The following is a 20,389-nucleotide window of genomic DNA, read 5'->3' as shown; positions in this document are numbered from 1 at the left end:
TAGGTGTACATATGAAACTCTTAGGTCTTGGTGGTTGTGTTTTTTTCCCTAAGAGTTTACATTTTCAAACTTAAAAACAAGTCATTTGATGGTGTAACTAAATTACAGTTTTAAAATATGTGGGCTGTTTTCAGTAGGTAACTGTGGCACTCCATTTCTATGAAACTTCAGGAACAGGCAAGAAACCAGGGAAGTCACCAATCTCATTAGACTCGAAGAGATGATCTTCACGTTGCACTGGTGCTTGTTCTCCAAAGACTTTACTCTTTTAATCCCCTTGACCATGGTCCTCTAAGATCAGATCTTCTGCTTCAGTGTTGATGTATTATAGGAGACCATCTATTCCTGGAATTGGGTTTGTTCACTCTGGCTTACTGTAGCTGCAATCCAAATCTTTTTCACTATGCAAACATACCATAGGCATTAGGTCCTGTGTGTGGGATCTTCAGCCTGTCACTAGTTTTGTTATGCCATCTGCTTCAACCTGAGCAGTATGTCTTCTGCCGGCAGACTTCCCTGAAGTTGCTATGGCTGGGGATAAAAAAAAAAGCTATCTTGGCAAAAGAATCTTGCTTTTGAAAAATAATAATTGATCATGCCTGCTGTAGATTTTAAAATAAGCATTTGATAGAATTCCCAGAAGCTTCCTTTCTTGTTTTCATGGGTGACTAAAGGTAGGTAAAATTTTGGTAGCTTTGGTGACTAAGTACATTTTCTGCTTTATTTTAAAGAATAGGCAACAAACTCTTATGAATAGATTAGGGACCCTGCATAGAGAATATTTTCACAGAGTTCATCATTGGATGCTCCTCACCTCTTGTTTTTATCCTGGAGTGATACTTCAAGTGATTATGTCATGTGCAGCACACAGAGGTGATAGTGGCATGATGAGAAGCATCTTGGTCACACAGTGTTATTAGTCATTTGAGTTTGTCTGATCCATCATCCATGAATTGGAGCTGATACTAGTGGAGGATTCTTGTGGATAAGTGTTCTGTACATATATATTGAAGGCCTGATCTGAGCCAGGCATTTCTCTAAAGGACAGAGACATAGGAAACAGAGTGCCTGGATCCTTCACTGGGGAGTTTTACAGTGTAGTTACCCCAGTGGCTAAGATGGAAGTGCTGTGACAGCAGTGTGTATCAGCAGCATGGAGTGCTGTCCTGGTTAGCATTAACTGCCAGTTTGACACCTCTTAGCATCCACTGAAAGGGGAGTCTCCATTGAGCAATTGTCTTTATTAAGTTTGCCTCTGGGCATGTCTCTGTTTTCTTGGTTGGTAATTTATGTAACAGGCTTCAGACCCCTGAAGGAAATACCATCATGTGAGCTGGCATCCCATCCTGAGCTGTAAAAGAAGCTAGCTAAGTGTGAGCCTGAGAGAGTGAGCCAGAGACCAAGCTGGCAAGTTTCCCCTCCCATGGTTCCTGACTCCATGCTCCTGCCTGGAACTTCTGCCCCTCTTTCCTTTAGGGATGGAGACTGACCTGGATGGAGCCACATAACCCTTTCTTCTCCATGTTGTGTTTGTCCAGAGTGTTTTATTATCACAGGAGCAGCATGTAACTAGAATAAGGGTTGTGAAGGGAAGCAGGGCAAGGGGCTGTATGTGGGATACATATATTCACGGGTCATATGTGGGATAAGTTGTCAGGGAGGGCTTCTCCAGGGAGGTGAGTTTGAATATGCATGAGGTAAGTAAAGAACGGAATGGAACTATCTACCTGACTGGTACTGTGGAACACCTTACTGCAGTGGCAGATACAGTGAGAAGCTCAGCATAGCTAAAGCCAAGAGACTGAAGAACAGGGCAAAGTTCTTTTGAACATAACACCGATGTATCATTCTGACACAGAGTTGTAGACAAAACTTTGAAGAAGTGCCTGTTAGGACTGACTGCTTACACTGCACAGTAAGGATTGACTACATTGCACAGGTAGGATTGACAGCCTATACCTCTTAGTTAGGCATGAGCACCCACACTGCTCAGTAAGGATTGACCAAATACACTGCCCATTTAGCCTTGACTCTCTACAGTGCTTTCGGTTATTTTCACTTGGAGTCATGTATTAGACATTGAGATATTCTGCTTTGCAAAATGAAATTATCTTTTTTAGTGCTGTTATTCCAGAAATAGAAGGAGCTGGTCAGATTATCAGGTTAATGTTTTGAGAATCCTTAACCTAAAATTAAAGAGAAAAGCAGCTGCAACCCCCCCCCTCCCCCCGCCCCTTCTCTACCACTGCTGGACCACTGCAGATGATGGAAGTGCACTAGAGTCATTGCTAATGACCTCTGCATCCTTCTAGGTAAACACTGCAGCTTTGGCACCTGCAAATGCTGACCACACCCATACACCTCAGTTCAGCTCTGCTGTCATTTCTAATCTGCAAAGCCAATCACTTTTGGTGTCTCCAAATAATGGGAACCTGGAAACCATTTCTGGACCTGGTGCTCCACCTGCCCTGGATGGGAAGCTTACCTGTGATGACCTTGATCAGCTCATCAAAAATATGGCCCAGGTAAGAGTGCTCCTCCCTATGACTTAGCACTGGACGTATTTAAAAAGTCTTCAAGTGCTGGAGAATTTCAGGAATGTAGTAGCATTTATAACACCCAAACAGATTTATAATGAAAAAGAATTTTGTGGAACTCTGTCCAGTTCAGATGATTCTATTACATTTTATTTTATTTTATTTTTGATATTATATACATCATTTCACCTTCATCCTGCCAAATGCTTTCAAGTTAATGATCTCTCTTTTTTATGAATCATACACACGGACACATACACACGTGTTGAATAGACACCAGTGGAATAACAGAGTAAACGTGGATGTACTTAGCTGGTAGTGTGAGCACCTGGCCGTCTGAGGGGCACTGAGGCCAGCATAGCTTGAGGTAAGGGGATGAGAGACAGCTCTAGGGACAGGGTGATGGGGACAAAACACTCATGAATCTTTTGACACATAATAGTAGATAAGTTGCATTCCTGATGAATTTACGGTTAGGATTGACCCTCTCCCTCTCTCTCCTTCCCTTCGTCTGTCCCCCCCCCCATCTCTACCCTGCCCTCCCCCCATGTATTTCTAAGTACAAAAATACAACCTGCTCAGTCTGAATTAATGTTACTTACATATTTATATTTTCACGGCTGATCATTTGAAAAAAATGATCATATTTTAAATTGAGTATTTTGTGATCCAGAACTACTCTTCTGGAAAAATGAAATGTTCTATTTTAGGTGACAAGTGCTAACCTGATCTTTCTGTAGGTCCTTCTTTTTGATAATCAAAGTAATACCCGAGTGAGACAACTGCTGCATGCTATAATGTTTCTTGCTTGGTTTGGTTTTGATTTTGAGACTGTTTCAGTTCGATTTTGATTTTGCTATGTAATCTGGGCTGGACTCCATTTCCCGTGTAGACCAGGCTTGCACTTGGTTCTCTTATTCCTTTCTCTCAGTCTCAAGAGCTGAGATTAAAATAAATATGCACCATCACCACCATTGGCTCTTAATTTTATTTCCTGTTTTGTTTGCTGAACAGGGTCGCCATGTGGAAATATTTGAGCTCCTCAAACCTCCATGTGGAGGCCTTGGCTTTAGTGTTGTTGGGCTCAGAAGTGAAAACAGGGGAGAGCTGGGAATATTTGTGCAGGAGATTCAAGAGGGCAGTGTGGCTCACAGGTGAGATTGCCGCCACAACTTCTTTCTTCTTGATGTACCATGTAGAAGGGGTTTGACCACTGCAGGAGGAAATGAATGCAAAGAAAAGCTGAAGTAATCAGACATTAGCCAGGTTTTAGAAGCTGTCATACTTAGAGAGAATAAAGCAAGTCCATTAAAATGACAGCCACGGGGTGAGTGAGATGTAGAAGTTCTGGCTGTGCAAGCGTGAGGACCTGCATCTGGATCCCCAGGACTCTCATAAAAAAGCCAGATGAGGACGCACCCATCTCTAAGCCAGCACAGGGCCAGCAAAGAGAGGCATATGCCAGTTTGCTGGACTACCAGTGTTGCCAGGAAGGTGAGCTTTGGTTCTCTGAGAGAGACTGTCTGAAAAATGAGGTACAGAGCAGGAGAGGAAGACACTCAGTGTCCACCTGTGGCCTTCCCACGCAGGTGCATAAACAGTCGTGCACATGCATGCATATGTCACACACGTGAGAGCAGCTTTTAGATAGTCATAAACTAATTAACTATATTTTATATAGTTATATTTTAACTATATAAACTCTATTCTAGTAAGTTAAGAAACAAATATAATTTTTTTCATTGTTAGTATTGGACTTCATTTTGAACAAAAATCACTCGACCTGTCTCATTATAGTTTGAATTGTGTTTTATTATTAATGTAGTCAGAGTAGGAAGAAATATATACTTTCATTTTTAACATAAAGGACCATCTGCAAGTGAGTGTTGGAGTCAGTCAGTGGTGGATGTAGTGTGTCCATCGATAGTGGTTCAGATAGCATGGACCGACCACAAGAGTGAGAGCCAAATCCTACACTTTTAAGAGTAGAGTTTCAGGGATAACATGTGTATTCTACACTGGGATTCATGTGGCCTGAACACTTCCGGCCCCTCATTTCCTTACAAGCACTCACATCTTTTATCACTTCATTTCCTTCCTCTCATTTCCTTCCTCGATAGAGATGGCAGACTTAAGGAGACCGACCAGATCCTGGCCATCAACGGCCAGGCCCTGGATCAGACGATCACACACCAGCAGGCCATTAGCATCCTGCAGAAGGCCAAAGACACCGTCCAGCTTGTTATTGCCAGGGGATCTTTGCCGCAGGTCTCCAGCCCACGGATTTCCCGCTCTCCATCCGAAGCCAGCACAATTTCAGCCCACTCAAATCCAGTGAGTAGCGGAGGATCAGAAGGCACCACCTCTGGTCTTTTCAGCTATGCCCACTTTCGTTCTTTTTTTTTAATTGAATATATTCTTCATTTACATTTCAGCTGTTTCCCCCTCCCCGAAAACCCCCAACCCATCTGAAAACCTCCAACCCCCCTCCCACCCCAACCCCACCTCCAACCCACTCCCACCCACCTCCCTTGATTTCCCTACTCTGTGGCCTCTATTGAGCCTTCACAGGACCAAGGACTTTCCTCCCACTGATGCCCGACAAGGCATTCCTCTGCCACTCTTTTGGCTGGAACCATGTGTACCACTTTGTTGATGGGTTAGTCCCTGGGAGTCCTCGGGTGTCTGGCTGTACGCCCACTTTCTAATGTCTGCCATTTCCACAGAGGTCCTGCTGGTTTGTTTGCTTGCTTTTAGTTTTGAGGGATTTTTAAAAAATATTTTTTTCTTTTATGTATTCCTGCTTGGGATATTTTATTTCTGAGTTCTGGTTAAATTTTAATTTTTCCCCTTTTATTGGATATTTTCTTTATTTACATTTCAAATGTTATCCCCTTTCCAGATACCTTCTCTAGAATCCCCCTATCCCTTTCCCCCTGCCTCTATGAGGATGCTCCCCCACCCACGCACCCACTCCTGCCTTCCTGCCCTGGCATTTCCCTACACTGGGGCATTGAACACCCTCAGTCCCAAGGGCTGCTCCTCCCACTGATGTTCAACAAAGCCATCGTCTGTTACATATGCAACCGGAGCCATGGGTTCGTCCATATGTACTCTTTGCTTGGTGGTCCAGTCCCCGAGAGTTTAGGGGAGTCTGTCCCACATCCGAAAGAGGGATAATATCCAATACATACAAAGAACTCAAGAAATTAGACTCCAGAGAACCAAATAACCCTATTAAAAGTGGGGTGCAGAGCTAAACAAAGAATTTTCAACTGAGGAATATTGAATGGCTGAGAAGCACCTAAAGAAATGTTCAACATCCTTAGTCATCAGGGAAATGCAAATCAAAACTATCCTGTGATTCCACCTCACACCAGTCAGAATGGCTAAATTTAAAAATTTTAAAACAGCCTTTACTTTGCATGAGTCTTTGACTGCATTAATAAAAAGGGAGTCCTTTAATAAAATTTACCTTATCTGTAAGTAGATAAAAATCTTTATTTCACTTGGTTTTGTTTTCGCTTTTTTCCTTTTCCTCTTTCCTTTTTTCTTTTCCTCCATTTCCCTTCCTCTCCCCTTTCCTCCCCTTTCCCTCCCCTCTCCCTTTCCCCCTTTCCATCCCCTTCTATTTCCCTTCCCTTCCCCTCCCTTCTATTTCCTTCCATCTTCCTCCTTTTCCTTTTCCTTTTCCTATTCCTTTTCCTTTCCTTCCCCTTTCTTTACTTTTTTTTGTGCATGTGCATGCAATCTTTCCCTAGATAGCCTGAAACTCCCTGTGTGGATCAGGCTGGACCTGGACTCTCAGGATTTTCCTGCCTCTGCCTTCTGAGTGCAGAGATTGAAGGTGTGTGCCACATCATCATTATGTGGTTAGAGTTAGCTGTCAGAGATGGCATAAATTTATACAAATTAGCATCCTACTTCAAGGCATAATGAGGCAGAGATGTTCCTAATCTAGGGCAGCTGTTGTGTTGGAACTTATCATCAGGGAAGTTTTACAAATATCTTTAAAAATCAGTTCCTCTGGAAATCAGTCTGGTGATTCCTCTGAAAACTGGGCACCTCACTTCCAGAAGATCCTGCTATACCACCCCTGGGCATATATCCAGAGGATTCCCCACCATGTAATAAGGATACATGTTCTACTATGTTCATAGCAGCCCTATTTATAATTGCCAGATGCTGGAAAGAACCCAGGTATCCCTCAACAGAAGAGTGGATGCAAAAAATGTGGTATATCTACACCATGGAGTACTATTCAGCCATTAGAAACAATGAATTTATGAAATTCTTAGGCAAATGGATGGAGCTAGAGAACATCATACTAAGTGAGGTAACCCTGACTCAAAAGGTGAATCATGGTAGGCACTCACTAATAAGTGGATATTAACCTAGAAAACTGGAATACCCAAAACATAATCCACACATCAAATGAGGTACAAGAAGAAAGGAAGAGTGGCCCCCTGTTCTGGAAAGACTCAGTGAAGCAGTATTCGGCAAAACCAGAATGGGGAAGTGGGAAGGGGTGGGTGGGAGGACAGGGGGAGAGAAGGGGGCTTGCGGGACTTTCGGGGAGTGGGGGGCTAGAAAAGGGGAAATCATTTGAAATGTAAATACAAAATATATCGAATAAAAAAATCAGTTCCTGTTTCTGTATGTTAAATACAGTCACTATAATGATGAATTGATAACTATAAGGATTATATCGATAGTGGTAGCAGTCTGTTAAAAGGGAAGTATACAAAATGAAAAGCCAGACTTGGTTAGTGCTCATGGTTCTATGTGCTCTCAGTTTTTAACACCAACCAAATACTCACCCAAAAGCTTTCATTTTAGATTCACTGGCAGCATGTGGAGACTATAGAACTGGTAAATGATGGGTCCGGTCTGGGATTTGGCATCATAGGAGGAAAAACAACTGGAGTGATAGTCAAGACAATTTTACCGGGAGGAGTAGCCGACCAGGTGAGCTATTTCAGGTCTGTTTTGTTGTTAACCCAGAATTATGGCTTTATCACAGAAATTTTCTGTTAAATAAAAGGAAAATTTGATCAACTAAGAATCTTTCATTTTATTGAGTTGGCCTTCAAGTACTCTCTTAGACTTGGACGAGAATACTTCAAAAGTAGACATGGATTTTGCTTAGGCAATGCACTGCATACCCAGAAGAACCATAGACTGAACCAGGCTCATGATTCCAAATTCTGCAGAAACATCTACCCTTTGTTTGGTAGTTATACATTTGTGAACCAGGCAGCTGTTCAAAAAACACATTTTGTAAAATGTGCGTTATCACTGAGATAAAACCCACCATCTTGTCCCTTTAGTGCTGGGTTTCTGGTGTCATCTTTGTACATGACACAAGACTGTTATCCATTTGGTTTGATGATATGTTGTTGCTTATGAGATGTGCCATTTTTTGTGTGTAGGAAGTTGATGTGATTTTTATCTGTGTTTAATATTTTTAACTGTATAGGGTTATAAGGCTATTGTTTTCACTAATAGATTTGAACTTAAACTTGGAAATTGAGTTCGTCATATATACTCATATTCAAGAATGAAAGCTTTGTTAAACAACCCTTTAGTGGTATTAATAATAAAATAACATTTAAGTGTTAGATGACATCTAGCAATAGCAAATGAATTTCACATACTTGAGAGAAAAGGACGAACCATATATATTTTATGAGGAAATAGAAAATAAAAGTACATTTAGCTTTAAGTTCACTAAAACTAAATGAAATGTTTATTCTTAATTGGACTGGCCACTGCCTGATATTCTTCAGCCACTTGTCACTGGTCCCAGCTGTGACCTACAGTGTGGAGCAGTCTGTCCTTTCACATTTTCCCCCATATTGTTCATATCACTCTCTTCTGTCTTCATTTTCCTTTCACTAGAATGTTATCTGGAAATTCATTCTTTGCAGTATTTATAATTAAAATGGCCAGATAGAAACTGTAGGAACATTCCAGTACTTTCTTGTGTTCCATATAATATTTTAATTAATATGAGTTGTGTTTGTACAATGATTTCATCTATGCTTAAAGACATTTTTCTTGTTCCCCAAAATCTAAAATCACACAAAATCATCCTTTATTTTTATGAGAATTCTTAACTAGAATTTGAATTGAAAAAAATACTAGCTATTGATTTAACAAATTATCTGTATCATTTGATTTTACAACACTGGATGTCAGAAGACAGTTAATAGTACAATTTAACATTTAATTTCATATGATTGACATGTGAGATTATTGCCTTTTGTATTATTGTCTTTAGATCATTTAAAGCTTTTCAACTGTAGTTATAACAGAAGTGCCTGATTGTTTGAATGCTTTTTTAAAATCAGCATGGGCGATTATGCAGTGGAGACCACATTCTAAAGATTGGTGACACGGACCTAGCAGGCATGAGCAGTGAGCAAGTAGCACAAGTCCTTCGGCAGTGTGGAAACAGAGTCAAGCTGATGATCGCCAGAGGTGCCGTAGAAGAACCTCCAGCGCCCTCCTCTTTGGCCATTACTCTCTCCCCTTCCACATCTTCTACTTCACAGATGCGAGTAAGTGGTTGAAAACCATTGATGTAAAAGAGTAAATGCAAATTTCGTTCACCAGATGCAGTTGTTGTCTCTGAGGCTTAGTGTGGGGTAAGTTCACCCTTTCTAGTTCCTTCTGAACTCTGGCTGGCTGGTTCAACTCAGCTGCTCTGCTCAAACTACCCCACCCTCCAAGCTGACTGATTCAATCTGTCCTCTCTCAGAGTCTCACTGAATTGCTGTGCTGACCTTAAACTAACTCTCCCAATTTCAACTCTAACCTTCTGGTTCCTTATTCTCTGATTTTAACTGCCTCTACTGACCTTCATAAACTCAGAAATAAACTCTACTCTACTGTACTGCATTCACTGCACTGACTCCCAGCTGACTGAGTCTCTTTCCCTGCACTGTTCTTAAATAGCTTCACTTTCTTGGCTATTCTCTTGAGAGTTGGATGTATTCTTATTTCTGACTCATTCTGTCATATCGTTCTCTGATTTGTCACTTTGTCTGCCACTCAATTAGACTTCACATTCAAACGTAGCTGCTTCCTTCTACCAACTAACCTTACCTATATTGTTTGGGATTAAGAGTGTATACTAAAAGTATGTCTGTATTTCATCCAGATTATACGTAATGGTCTCTGATGTGACCCCTTGCCTGAGCAGCCATGCTGCTCGATTAAAATTCCTCTATGTAAAGGTCTAAGCAAACAGCATTCAGATGTTTATTTAAAAGTTAGATTTCCTGATACCTGTATATATTAAAAGAATGGAACAAAAAAGCATGTGTAGAGATGCTAATGTTTTATTTATTGAGAATTTATTGCTTAAAGATTCTAGGAGCTCATTTCACACTTTTTGTAAGCAACCATTTTATAAGGATATTTTGAAGCACATATAAAATTCTAGTGTTGTATTATTCAAATGCCTATAATATTTGAGTCTATCTTTGTCTTACTTAGGAGCCTCTTTGTAACCAGGTCATCTTTCTAATCATGGCCTTTCAATAACTTTTCTCTAGAAAGGTTCTTATGTGGCAGTTGGGGATTGGGAGCCATGATGGTGGGATGGGTGAGGCTTATGGGCATCCCTGTGTCGTTTCTTTAATCTGTGCAAGCTGTGGACTATTAAGAGATCTATGATGAGTGAATGTCACTATAAATACTTGTTTCAAACAGTAGCTATGCTTTGGCATGACAGATTGGCCATGGCACATTTGCCATGATTCATTAGTGTACTGTCCCATATTTGTCCTAAATTTAGCATGAAAAAAAATGGAAAATTTCAAAATTCTTGAAAGTTAAAAGTTATATCAGAAAAAAATAACAAAAAAAGTTATATCAGTTGGTTTAAGGTCAGAAGACTACAACGGATAAAATAAAATAAATGCACCTAAAAGTGTCTTAAACATGTTAGAAGGAAATTCTACCCATTTCTAGGTAAATTTTCCAACACATGCCAGTCCTGTATCCATTTCTCATACATGTAAAATATCCACATTTTCTTTTATTAGAATTGTTCTAATCAATTGATGCAAATTCTTTTGTTAATAACCTAGCCTCCTCCATAGACCCTAGCTCCATAGCTCTATTAGCCCACTTGAAATTTCTATGATTCTGTTGTTTTTCGGACTGGATTTGGTTGCTATTTTTACAGAGAAAGAAGAAAACAAGCTTGTTTATGGAAGTATTTAAATACCATTCTTTTGTGGAAAACAAAACATTTTATTCAGCAATATATAAATGAATGCAATACCAGAAACTACTTGATGTAATGAAAGCTTAGGACAGTGTCTATTCTCTGTGTATCATCATTTCTGAAGCTTGTGCCCCGTTTAAAACCATTCGATAGTCAAATTACCACCCTCTAAAATAGCACTCGGATAACTTATTAAAAATAGAAAACACATTTGTTTCAATTGAAGCAGATTTTATCCTGTCATTTTCTTGTAATTATCTAAACTTTAAACTTTTGCTAAGTTTGCACAGATAATTATGTGCAATGAAAAATAAATCCAACTTTACTTGTTAAATTATACTTCATTTAGGTGAACTGTCAGTGAGATAACTGTTTACATAGATCAGAAAATGTCAATGGCCATCCCCAAGCTGCATGGCTATTAAAGCCTTTTGCCTTGAGTTTTGCAGGATTGACTGGAAGGTCTGCTGACATCACACCAATGTCTAGGACCAGTGGCTTATCGATGATACCATGTGTCAGCTCACTAGTGCTTAATTGTGGGAGTCTTCTTTGCCTGTAGTCCAACATGCTTTAATTGTAGCTATATTAGTATGTATTAGAAAAGCCTTAGATACAGGAAAGCTTTTTTCAGATTCCGTTCCAGAGCAGGAGGCTGCCAGTTTAGAGAGGCACACTTTCTTCTTGAATGTCTATCCTTAGTTTACAAAACAATGGAAAAGGCCAATGTAAAAACACAACCTTGACACCATTTACTTCTTTTAAAAACATTAGTCACCAGCCCACTTACAACATGGCTGCCCAGAGACTCGCTTATATTCATGATGTTAGAATAAAGTAGACATTGTAGGTACCAGTGCGGACTCCTGTGGAGGCTGAGGCCCTGTGTTGTATGGTCTCATATACAGTACATCATCTATGAACAGGATCCCTGCGACCACACTGTTGAAATTGGAGCTCTAGCTCCCCGGCTGTTAGCTGTTTGTCCTCAGAAACATTTATATGCCTTCTTCCTCTGCAGAAAGATCAATACAATTGGACATCTTACTGGCCTACAAATGATATAGGGAATTCTAGATTGTTATAAGGAGTAAGAAATTACACGCCAAGTGACACTGCTCGTTCAATAAATGGCCGCTGATTGTTGTTCTTCTTGGTAGGTGACTATCTAGAAAGTGATGTTTAGAAAGATTTAAATGGTAACACTAAATCTTAAAGTTCCGATTTAATTTAAAAGGTGACTTATTTGAACTGTAAACATCCCAGCTCCTTTAGAAATAGAGATATATCTGAAAATACATTATTAACCAGAAGCTATTTAATCTTTAACATTTTATCTATACAGCAAGTTTGCCTGATGAGGGGAGGTTCAGCTCTCTTTTCTATATTCTTTTCTGAATGAAAATGCAATGCTCAGTCTGCACTGTCAGGAGGTAAGGGGCCAGCTGCACAGCATAGTCAGAGATGCCTCAATGGAGTTGAGTCTTTAACTTTTAATTTTGACCTTAGTCTTTCTTACAGGATGATTTATCTAAAGATTTGTTTATTGATACTACTTTAGGTTGATGCTTCTACTCAGAAAAGTGAAGAAAGTGAGACGTTTGATGTTGAACTCACTAAAAATGTCCAAGGATTAGGAATTACCATTGCTGGTTATATTGGAGATAAAAAATTAGGTAATATTAAACCCTAAATAATTTCTAAGTGTTGCAATTGTCTCTAATATCTGTCTTATGAGATAATCAATTATTATGTGCTTTCTGTTGTTGGACTTCGTTGTTGACAGCTTTCTTAGAAATAATTTGGTGTAGGTGACTCTGATATGACAGGCTGAATAATTGCCTTATTCTTCGTACTAAATGTCTGTGTGGCTTATTCTTAAATACTTAGTCATAATTAGGATTTTTATGTAGAAGGCAGAAGACAGCTTTTCTTTGTGTATGCTTTATAAATACTGAAAAATGACTTATTTCTAATCTTAGAACCTTCAGGAATCTTTGTAAAGAGCATTACAAAAAGCAGTGCTGTGGAACATGATGGAAGAATCCAAATTGGAGACCAAATTATAGCAGTAAGTTACATGTTTGATAATAGTTTTTTTTCAGTTTTCATGATTAAGAAGTATGTTCTCTGGGATCGGAAAGATGGCTTGGTGGTTAAGAACATGAATGCACTTCCAGAGGACCCGAGTTTGGTTCCTAGAACCTGTGTTGAACAACCTAAAGCCACATCCACACATATACACGTAGATAAAAATAAAATCTTACAGTGAAGAAATAATTTCTTATCTATATTTATATTTGTGTGTGTGTGCTGTGCATGCATTTGTATTTGTGGGTACAGTCCATGTGTGCCAGAGGCCAGGGGTTAATGTTTGCTGTATTCCTCTATAGTTTTCTGTGTTTATTTATTGGGACAGTGATTCTGTGGAACCTGGAGCTTATTGGTTAGCTAAATGAGCAGGCAAGTGAGTTCCATGGGATCTGTCTTGTCTCTGGCTCTTCCTTTTGAGGTTAAAGACTACACGGCTTTGCCTGGGTTTTATGTGGGTACTAGGGATCTGACCTTGGCTCCTCATGCTTGAGACTCAAACAGTTTACCCCACTGAGCTATGGACCCAGCATTCTAATTTTACTTAGTAATGAACTGCATTTATTGACTTTATTTTTTCCTTTGTATTCATGGTGTGTGTGTGTGTGTGTATTTATGTATATACACAGGTATGTCTGTCTGCTGGTGTTTGTGCATATGGAGGCCAGAGGTTGACATTGAGTGTTTTTTTTTTTTCTTTCCTCTTGCTTTATTTTTGAAACAGGGTCACCAATTTTTTAGATTGACTGAGCCCAGGGATTTTTTTCCCCATTTATTTATTTATTCACTCTACATCCCTATTACAGCTTCCCTCCTAGTCCCATTCATATAAATCTCCCCCCTCCCCATTATTCAAGCCTTCCTTGGGTACCACCCCTCCCTGTAGCCCAGGGATCTTTATGTCTCCATCTCCTAGCACTAGGATCATGGAAGTGTAGCACCATACCCAATCTTCACATGGGTACTGTGATCTCAACATAGGTCTTTATATTTGCACAGTAAGTACTCTACTCGATGAGCCATCTCCCCAAATCCAGATCCATTCTTTTAATCTAGTTTTAGAGTCTTGAAATTGACTTTATAATTGCCTAATTTATTACTTTTAGATTAAATGGAACATTGGATGAAAGCATTACTTTCCTTATGTCAAAAATAGAAATTTGTTTCTTTATAATTTCTAATGTATCTGAATTATGGTCATAATGAATTCATTACACTAAAATTATAGTATATATTCTTGTGTACATTCTGAAGGAAGACCTGGTGTTTACAGTAGCAGGATTTTCAGTTACGTGTATTTTTTTTTAACTTTGCAGAATGACACTGTCATGCAGATGAGCTCTTTTCAGTTCTGCAAGCATATAGGAGTAAAGGAAATAAACCCAGAAGTCTTTAATCTGGTCATCATGGTATTGTAGTATAAGCAGTGCTTTAAGTATATGGCCATTTCAGGTAGTTTAGAGAAAACTAACCTGCTGTTCAGTGTATACTAGCTTCTTCAAACTGCTCTGTGATGTAGAAACCAATTTAGGTTAACCACATGGGGAAACCTGTAGATGATATGATTTCTTAGGGATTTCCACTGCACATAGGAAAACTGAAGACTGTTCGATGCCCTGCAGGTAGGAAACCTGTTTGCTTAACTCCTCTGTCTATAACTAGAGGATCTTTCTCATTGCCAGTGTTTATTTTAATATAATTTTAAAGACACTGGTGGTAAATGCTGTCTTATTAAAGGTTCCTTAGTCACAATGCTGTTTTTCACATAGCATAAGCCAAAGAATAACTTAGATACTGTTGGTAGACAACTGGCTAAAGAAAATAGATGGTATAAAGATGGAACGTCTTGCTTTTTGACCTGCTAAACAAGTATATTCTGTCACATGCTGCAACCTTAGTCAGTCTTGAGGACAATGTGCTAACTGAAATAAATCAGGTGTGGAGAAAAATGTCTGATCCCACTGCCATGACCCAAGCTTGTCAGAGAAATGCAGGTGAGACTGCTGGCTCTGAGACCATGGAGTCGATGGTGGGAATTGTCATTCAGCATGACACTGATTCATGGACATGATGAAAAACCCTAACTGTTGCTACAAACCAGTCTGAAACATTTACCACTAAGCATTTAATGATTAGAAGATGCTAAATTGGTAAGTTTTTTTTGTTTGTTTGTTTTTGGTTGTTGTTATTACATATTTTCTATCAAAGTTTAGAAAAAAATGATTAAGGAATATTACTTCTGCCCTTGGAAAGTCTATAGTATGTCTCCCAGAGTGTTTTACTGGCATTAGAACTGTGAATTCCTAAGTGTATCTATTTATCTTTGGAAGTCTGATCAAAAGATCAAGTTGAGCTACTTGGGTAACAGCTGCAAAGACTTTCTCAGTGCATCTCTATCTTACCATGAATGGAAATGAGCTGCTGCCCCTTTGTTATTTTGGGAGTGATGAAGAGAATGAAGAGACAGCATGGATCCTGTACAATTGTCCTAATTAAGGTTACCATTCCTACTGAGAAACCACCGTGACTGGAAGCAAGTTGGGGAGTGTTTCCTACTCTAAAGGTGGTAGGACTTGGGAGAATGGAGCCAAGAAATGAGGTAGACTAAAATCTCATGCAATAGTGAAATTTATTCAGAGCATCAGAGAGTTTGTACTCTGAGAATGAAGAGAGGCCACCTGAGTAAAGTTGTCATGAGTTCAAGCTGTATACAATCACAAGGACAAACCATATGTGGGAAAACCAGTTTTATCCAGGGGCATATAAAAGTTTAGCATAAGCATTTAATTGAATAAGAAGAGCAAGCAATAATGAGTATTTGAAGTTAAACTTATTCCTATTGGTGACACCTAGGAGGAGCATGAAAACACACTCTAAGGACAATCCAATGTTTTTAAGAAACTGAGGTCACAAGACTTCTGTTTGGTTTTCTTAGAGTGTTCTCATACATACTAAGAATTCTCTCATGACTCCATTCTTGAAGCACATTCTGACAGGAGGAGAAAGGGTTTACTTGGCTTACACTTCCACATCATAGTCCATCATTGAAGGAAGTGAGGGCAGGACCTCAAACATTAAGAGCCTGGAGAGAGGAACAAAGGCTGTGGAGAGTGCTGCCTGTTGGCTTCCTTGCTCCTCCTGGATTGCTCAGCCTGCATTCTTTTTTTTTTTTATTCGATATAATTTATTTACATTTCAAATGATTTCCCTTTTCTAGCCCCCCCACTCCCCGAAAGTCCCATAAGCCCCCTTCTCTTCCCCTGTCCTCCCACCCATCCCTTCCCACTTCCCCGTTCTGGTTTTGCTGAATACTGTTTCATTGAGTCTTTCCAGAACCAGGGGCCACTCCTCCGTTCTTCTTGTACCTCATTTGATGTGTGGATTATGTTTTGGGTATTCCAGTTTTCTAGGTTAATATCCACTTATTAGTGAGTGCATACCATGATTCACCTTTTGAGTCTGGGTTACCTCACTTAGTATGATATTCTCTAGCTCCATCCATTTGCCTAAGAATTTCATGAATTCATTGTTTCTAATGGCTGAATAGTACTCCATTGTGTAGATATACCACATTTTTTGCATCCACTCTTCTGTTGAGGGATACCTGGGTTCTTTCCAGCATCTGGCAATTATAAATAGGGCTGCTATGAACATAGTAGAGCATGTATCCTTATTACATGGTGGGGAATCCTCTGGATATATGCCCAGGAGTGGTATAGCAGGATCTTCTGGAAGTGAGGTGCCCAGTTTTCGGAGGAACCGCCAGACTGCTTTCCAGAGTGGTTGTACCAATTAGCAACCCCACCAGCAGTGGAGGAGTGTTCCTCTTTCTCCACACCCTCTTCAACACCTGCTGTCTCCTGAATTTTTAATCTTAGCCATTCTGACTGGTGTAAGATGAAATCTTAGGGTTGTTTTGATTTGCATTTCCCTAATGACTAATGAAGTTGAGCATTTTTAAAGATGCTTCTCCGCCTAGGCCCATGAGCTCAGGGATGCCTACAGCCCCATCTTCTGAAGGCATGTTCTTACTGAGCTTACTTCCTCTCAGATGGCTATAGCTTTGGACAAGTTGACATAGAACTATCAAACACAATAATATTGAGTTTAAAATTTTCTTTCAACTATCTAGTCAGTTCATTATAGTGTTTCAAATCTGCATTATGATAAATAATTTATATATTCGATAACTTACATCTTTATATTATGTAACTCAGTGGCTAATCATATATTTCCCATGTTGGGCAATCAGCACTGCATTCAGTTGTAGAATACTTTCCTTACTGTTTTCCTTGCTCCCTGCTTTTTCTGTCTTCTTAGGCTCATGGAATCTGGGGTCTACATTATGTCTGAACTTTTGGGGGACATTTTCTATAAGTACAGTCACATAGGATTTAGTCCATTGTAATTGACTGCTTTATCTAGCATACTGTTTTTCAGGGTTCATCTGTGTAGTAGAGTCAGTTTCCATTTTCTTCATTGCTAGATACTACTTTATTGTCAGTAGCTTTGCCACACCTATCTATTAGTCAGTTTAGACATAAGAGGTATTTTAATTTGTTGGCTATTCAAGTTAATGCTCCTGTGAACATTTATATATAAGGTTTTATGAGAATGTGTTTCACTTTATTTTGTATATGTCTAGTGGAATTTCTTTTTTTGAAACACCTTTTTTCATTTTAATATTTTTATTTTCTATATTCTTTGTTTACATTCCAAATGATTTCCCCTTTCCCAGATCCCCCCTCCCCATATGTCCCATAAACCTTCTTCTCTCCACCCATTCTCCAATCACCTCCTTCCTTTTTCTCTGTCCTTATATTCCCCTCCAATGCTAGATCAATCCTTTCCAGGATCAGGATCCTCTCCATGCTTCTTCATGGGAGTCATTTGTTATGCAATTTGTGCCTTGGGTATTCAGAGCTTCTGGGCTAATTAATATCCACTTATCAGATCGAGTGGAATTTCTATATCTTAGCAATTGATTTCTCTGTATTCAGTTGTTTAGCAAATTTAAAAAATATTTTGAGATAATTTAATTTCGACATTTCTCTCTTCCCTTCCATCTCCAAAGCTTCCCATGTACCTGCCCTTCTCTCCTTTAAGTTTATGCATTTTTAATCTAATTACTATTGCAAGCATTTATGTACATATATACATATTCCTCAATATAATCCATTTAGTTTGTTTGGTGCTCCCTATGTCCTACGTAGGTTGCAGGGCGGCCATTTGAGATTGGGTGGCCGGTTGGTGTGTTCTTCCCTGTGGAAGGAATTCCCACTGCCAGCTTTCCCTGGCTACCTAGAGTTCTTTGTGTAGGATGGAGGTTCGTGGATTTTTCTCAGTCTGTTTTGGCCTATCCATTGGTTGTCCTTTAGCAAGCTTCTTGGTTCAATTGCATTACCTTAGGGCAGAATATAACGTCCCTTGAATTACTCTTCAGAGAACCATGTAAGATCCTCCCAGCATCTGATATAGGCCTTGCTGTATTAGTATATTTGATTAGGAAAATTTTTACTGATGATGTAGATTTATTTCAGATTTTTAAGTGTCACAGTAGCTTCCCTCCAGGTTGATACTGCCTTTTATCCTATGTTAGGGATCAAATGATCCTCCTAGCCAAGTAGGTGAGAAGAAATGTCCTCACAAAGGGGAGATGTACTTTCCCTGAATCTTCTCTTGCTTTTAATAAGATTGTTTTCACTGTCACCAATATTCTAATTACTTTGTAATTTAGAAATGCCTTAACCCCAGGGAAGCATCATGCGGAGCTCTTGACCATGTGTTCATTCTATGCCAAGCATCATACTCTTGTGGCTTTCCCACTCACCATGTGTTCATTCTGTGCCAAGCATCACCCTCTTGTGGCCTTCCTATAAATTGGTAATATTTCCTTCATTCCTAGTTGCAGTTTTACAATTATATACTTTATTTGTTCTAGTTTTGTTTTGACAGCAGATATTGGAGCTACAGTCTATTTTTAATTTGTATTTATTGAAGTGCTGAGAAGATTAAGAATTATTTACTATTTTGAGGAAGTATTTATTTTGTAATTTTTAACTACTTTGGTCTCCTTTTACAGACTGTATTCTATGGACCTCTAGCATTTTCTTTGTACAGTACAAGGACAGGAAATTGCCAGCAGACAACCCCTGCCACTGCCAAAGACATCCATGTTGGCATTCTGTGTAAAAATCATTTGATAAAATGTTAGCTAATCTTGTTAACACATAAAATCATAATACCTGTTAGTTAATTAGTGACACGCAGTTAAAAGCAGCATGGAATTGTGATTGATAATGAGAGATGTCAGATGCTGTCTTTAATATTCTGTGACAGAAATAGATTCTCAGTTTCTTGTTAGTAGATAGAAGTTGTTGGAGAAGGTTGGCAAGCCACATGGGATATGCTAGGGAAGCAGGTTTTCTCAACTGTGTAACTGGTATTTCTTCTGCATGATCTCTCCGGCTGACTGTGGCGCCTGCTTTACACGTTAACAGAGTGGTAGATGTGTTTCTCTGATGAGCAGAGGCTGTTCACCTTTGCACCTCCTTGTGTTACTCTCCTCTGTGGTATCACTGAGTCGGAGCCAATGCTGTAGCTCTCCTACAGTCAAGTCTGGTCAGAGTTAGGAACAGATTCTGGACTGGCGTTCTGCTGGCCTGGACTGATACAGCCTGGCTGTAAATTGTTATTTCCATGAAACTTTGGGATTTCATGTTAATTACCTTTCACTCTATTAATGATAACACTGGCTTCCATGTGTCCTAGTACGAAGCATCGTGAATTGGAGTTCTTGGAAAGTCGATGTCTTAGTCCCATGTTATGATGAGATTATTAAGAATCTTAGTGGAACTATAGTTTAAAATCTAGTCTGTTAAAGTAGATTTTCTTTGCTGGTAACATACTGTGGCATTTGGGTAATAGATATATTTTAAAATTTAATTTACTGTGTTTTGAAAACAGAAGCAAATGCATTTTTCTATACATGCTTAAACAGAATTCTTTGTACAACATTTTTCTTAATGAAACTTCTTTTTAAAAGAGAGAAAAATGATTTTAAAACAACCTTTTGCAGCATAAAGTTTTGTTCATTTGAAGGATTTGGAGGGCATCAATGATCAGATCTGGGCTGTTTTGTTTTGTTTTTAGAGTTGTCTGAGACACTGTCTTGCTCTGTAGCCGAGGCTATTCTGACACTAAATAGTGCAGAATATTCCTGAACTCCCGGCGCTCTTCCTCCCATGCCTCCATGTGCTGGGATTTCAGGGTTTGTACCACTATACCTGCCTCCCATTGTGTTTTGTTATCACCGTGACACCAGACACGTAGCATGTCTGTCTGTTCTAGCAAAACTTGTCTCTGAAGCTTAAAGAATATATAATTTGATCAGAATTAAATAACTGCCTAACAGAATACAAAACAAACAAACAAACAAACCAAAACTAAGCACAGGGACAGGAGGATCTACGTTCGAGGTTAGCCTGGTTTAGATGCCAGAAAGAGCAGTGGAGCAATCACT

The 20,389-nt window shown here is 39.3% G+C and overlaps 1 protein-coding gene across 6 annotated transcripts in view; it reads left to right on the top strand.

Moving 5' to 3' along the window:
* The window catches only part of Mpdz (multiple PDZ domain crumbs cell polarity complex component), a 152,442-nt gene that overhangs the window by 42,251 nt on the left and 89,802 nt on the right, over positions 1–20,389 (top strand). For all 6 annotated transcript variants that reach the window (XM_052176677.1, XM_052176679.1, XM_052176676.1 and 3 more), the window contains exons 4-10: positions 2,313–2,525; positions 3,552–3,691; positions 4,658–4,871; positions 7,377–7,505; positions 8,891–9,100; positions 12,338–12,452; positions 12,759–12,847. In XM_052176677.1, coding sequence (XP_052032637.1) covers positions 2,313–2,525; positions 3,552–3,691; positions 4,658–4,871; positions 7,377–7,505; positions 8,891–9,100; positions 12,338–12,452; positions 12,759–12,847 — 1,110 coding nt within the window. The remainder of the gene's footprint in view (positions 1–2,312; positions 2,526–3,551; positions 3,692–4,657; positions 4,872–7,376; positions 7,506–8,890; positions 9,101–12,337; positions 12,453–12,758; positions 12,848–20,389) is intronic.

This window comes from Apodemus sylvaticus, chromosome 3 (assembly GCF_947179515.1).
Source record: "Apodemus sylvaticus chromosome 3, mApoSyl1.1, whole genome shotgun sequence".
NCBI classification, from domain to species: Eukaryota; Metazoa; Chordata; class Mammalia; order Rodentia; family Muridae; genus Apodemus; species Apodemus sylvaticus.
The sequence above is the reverse complement of the archived record's forward strand: the minus strand, read 5'-3'. Positions and strand labels throughout refer to the sequence as shown.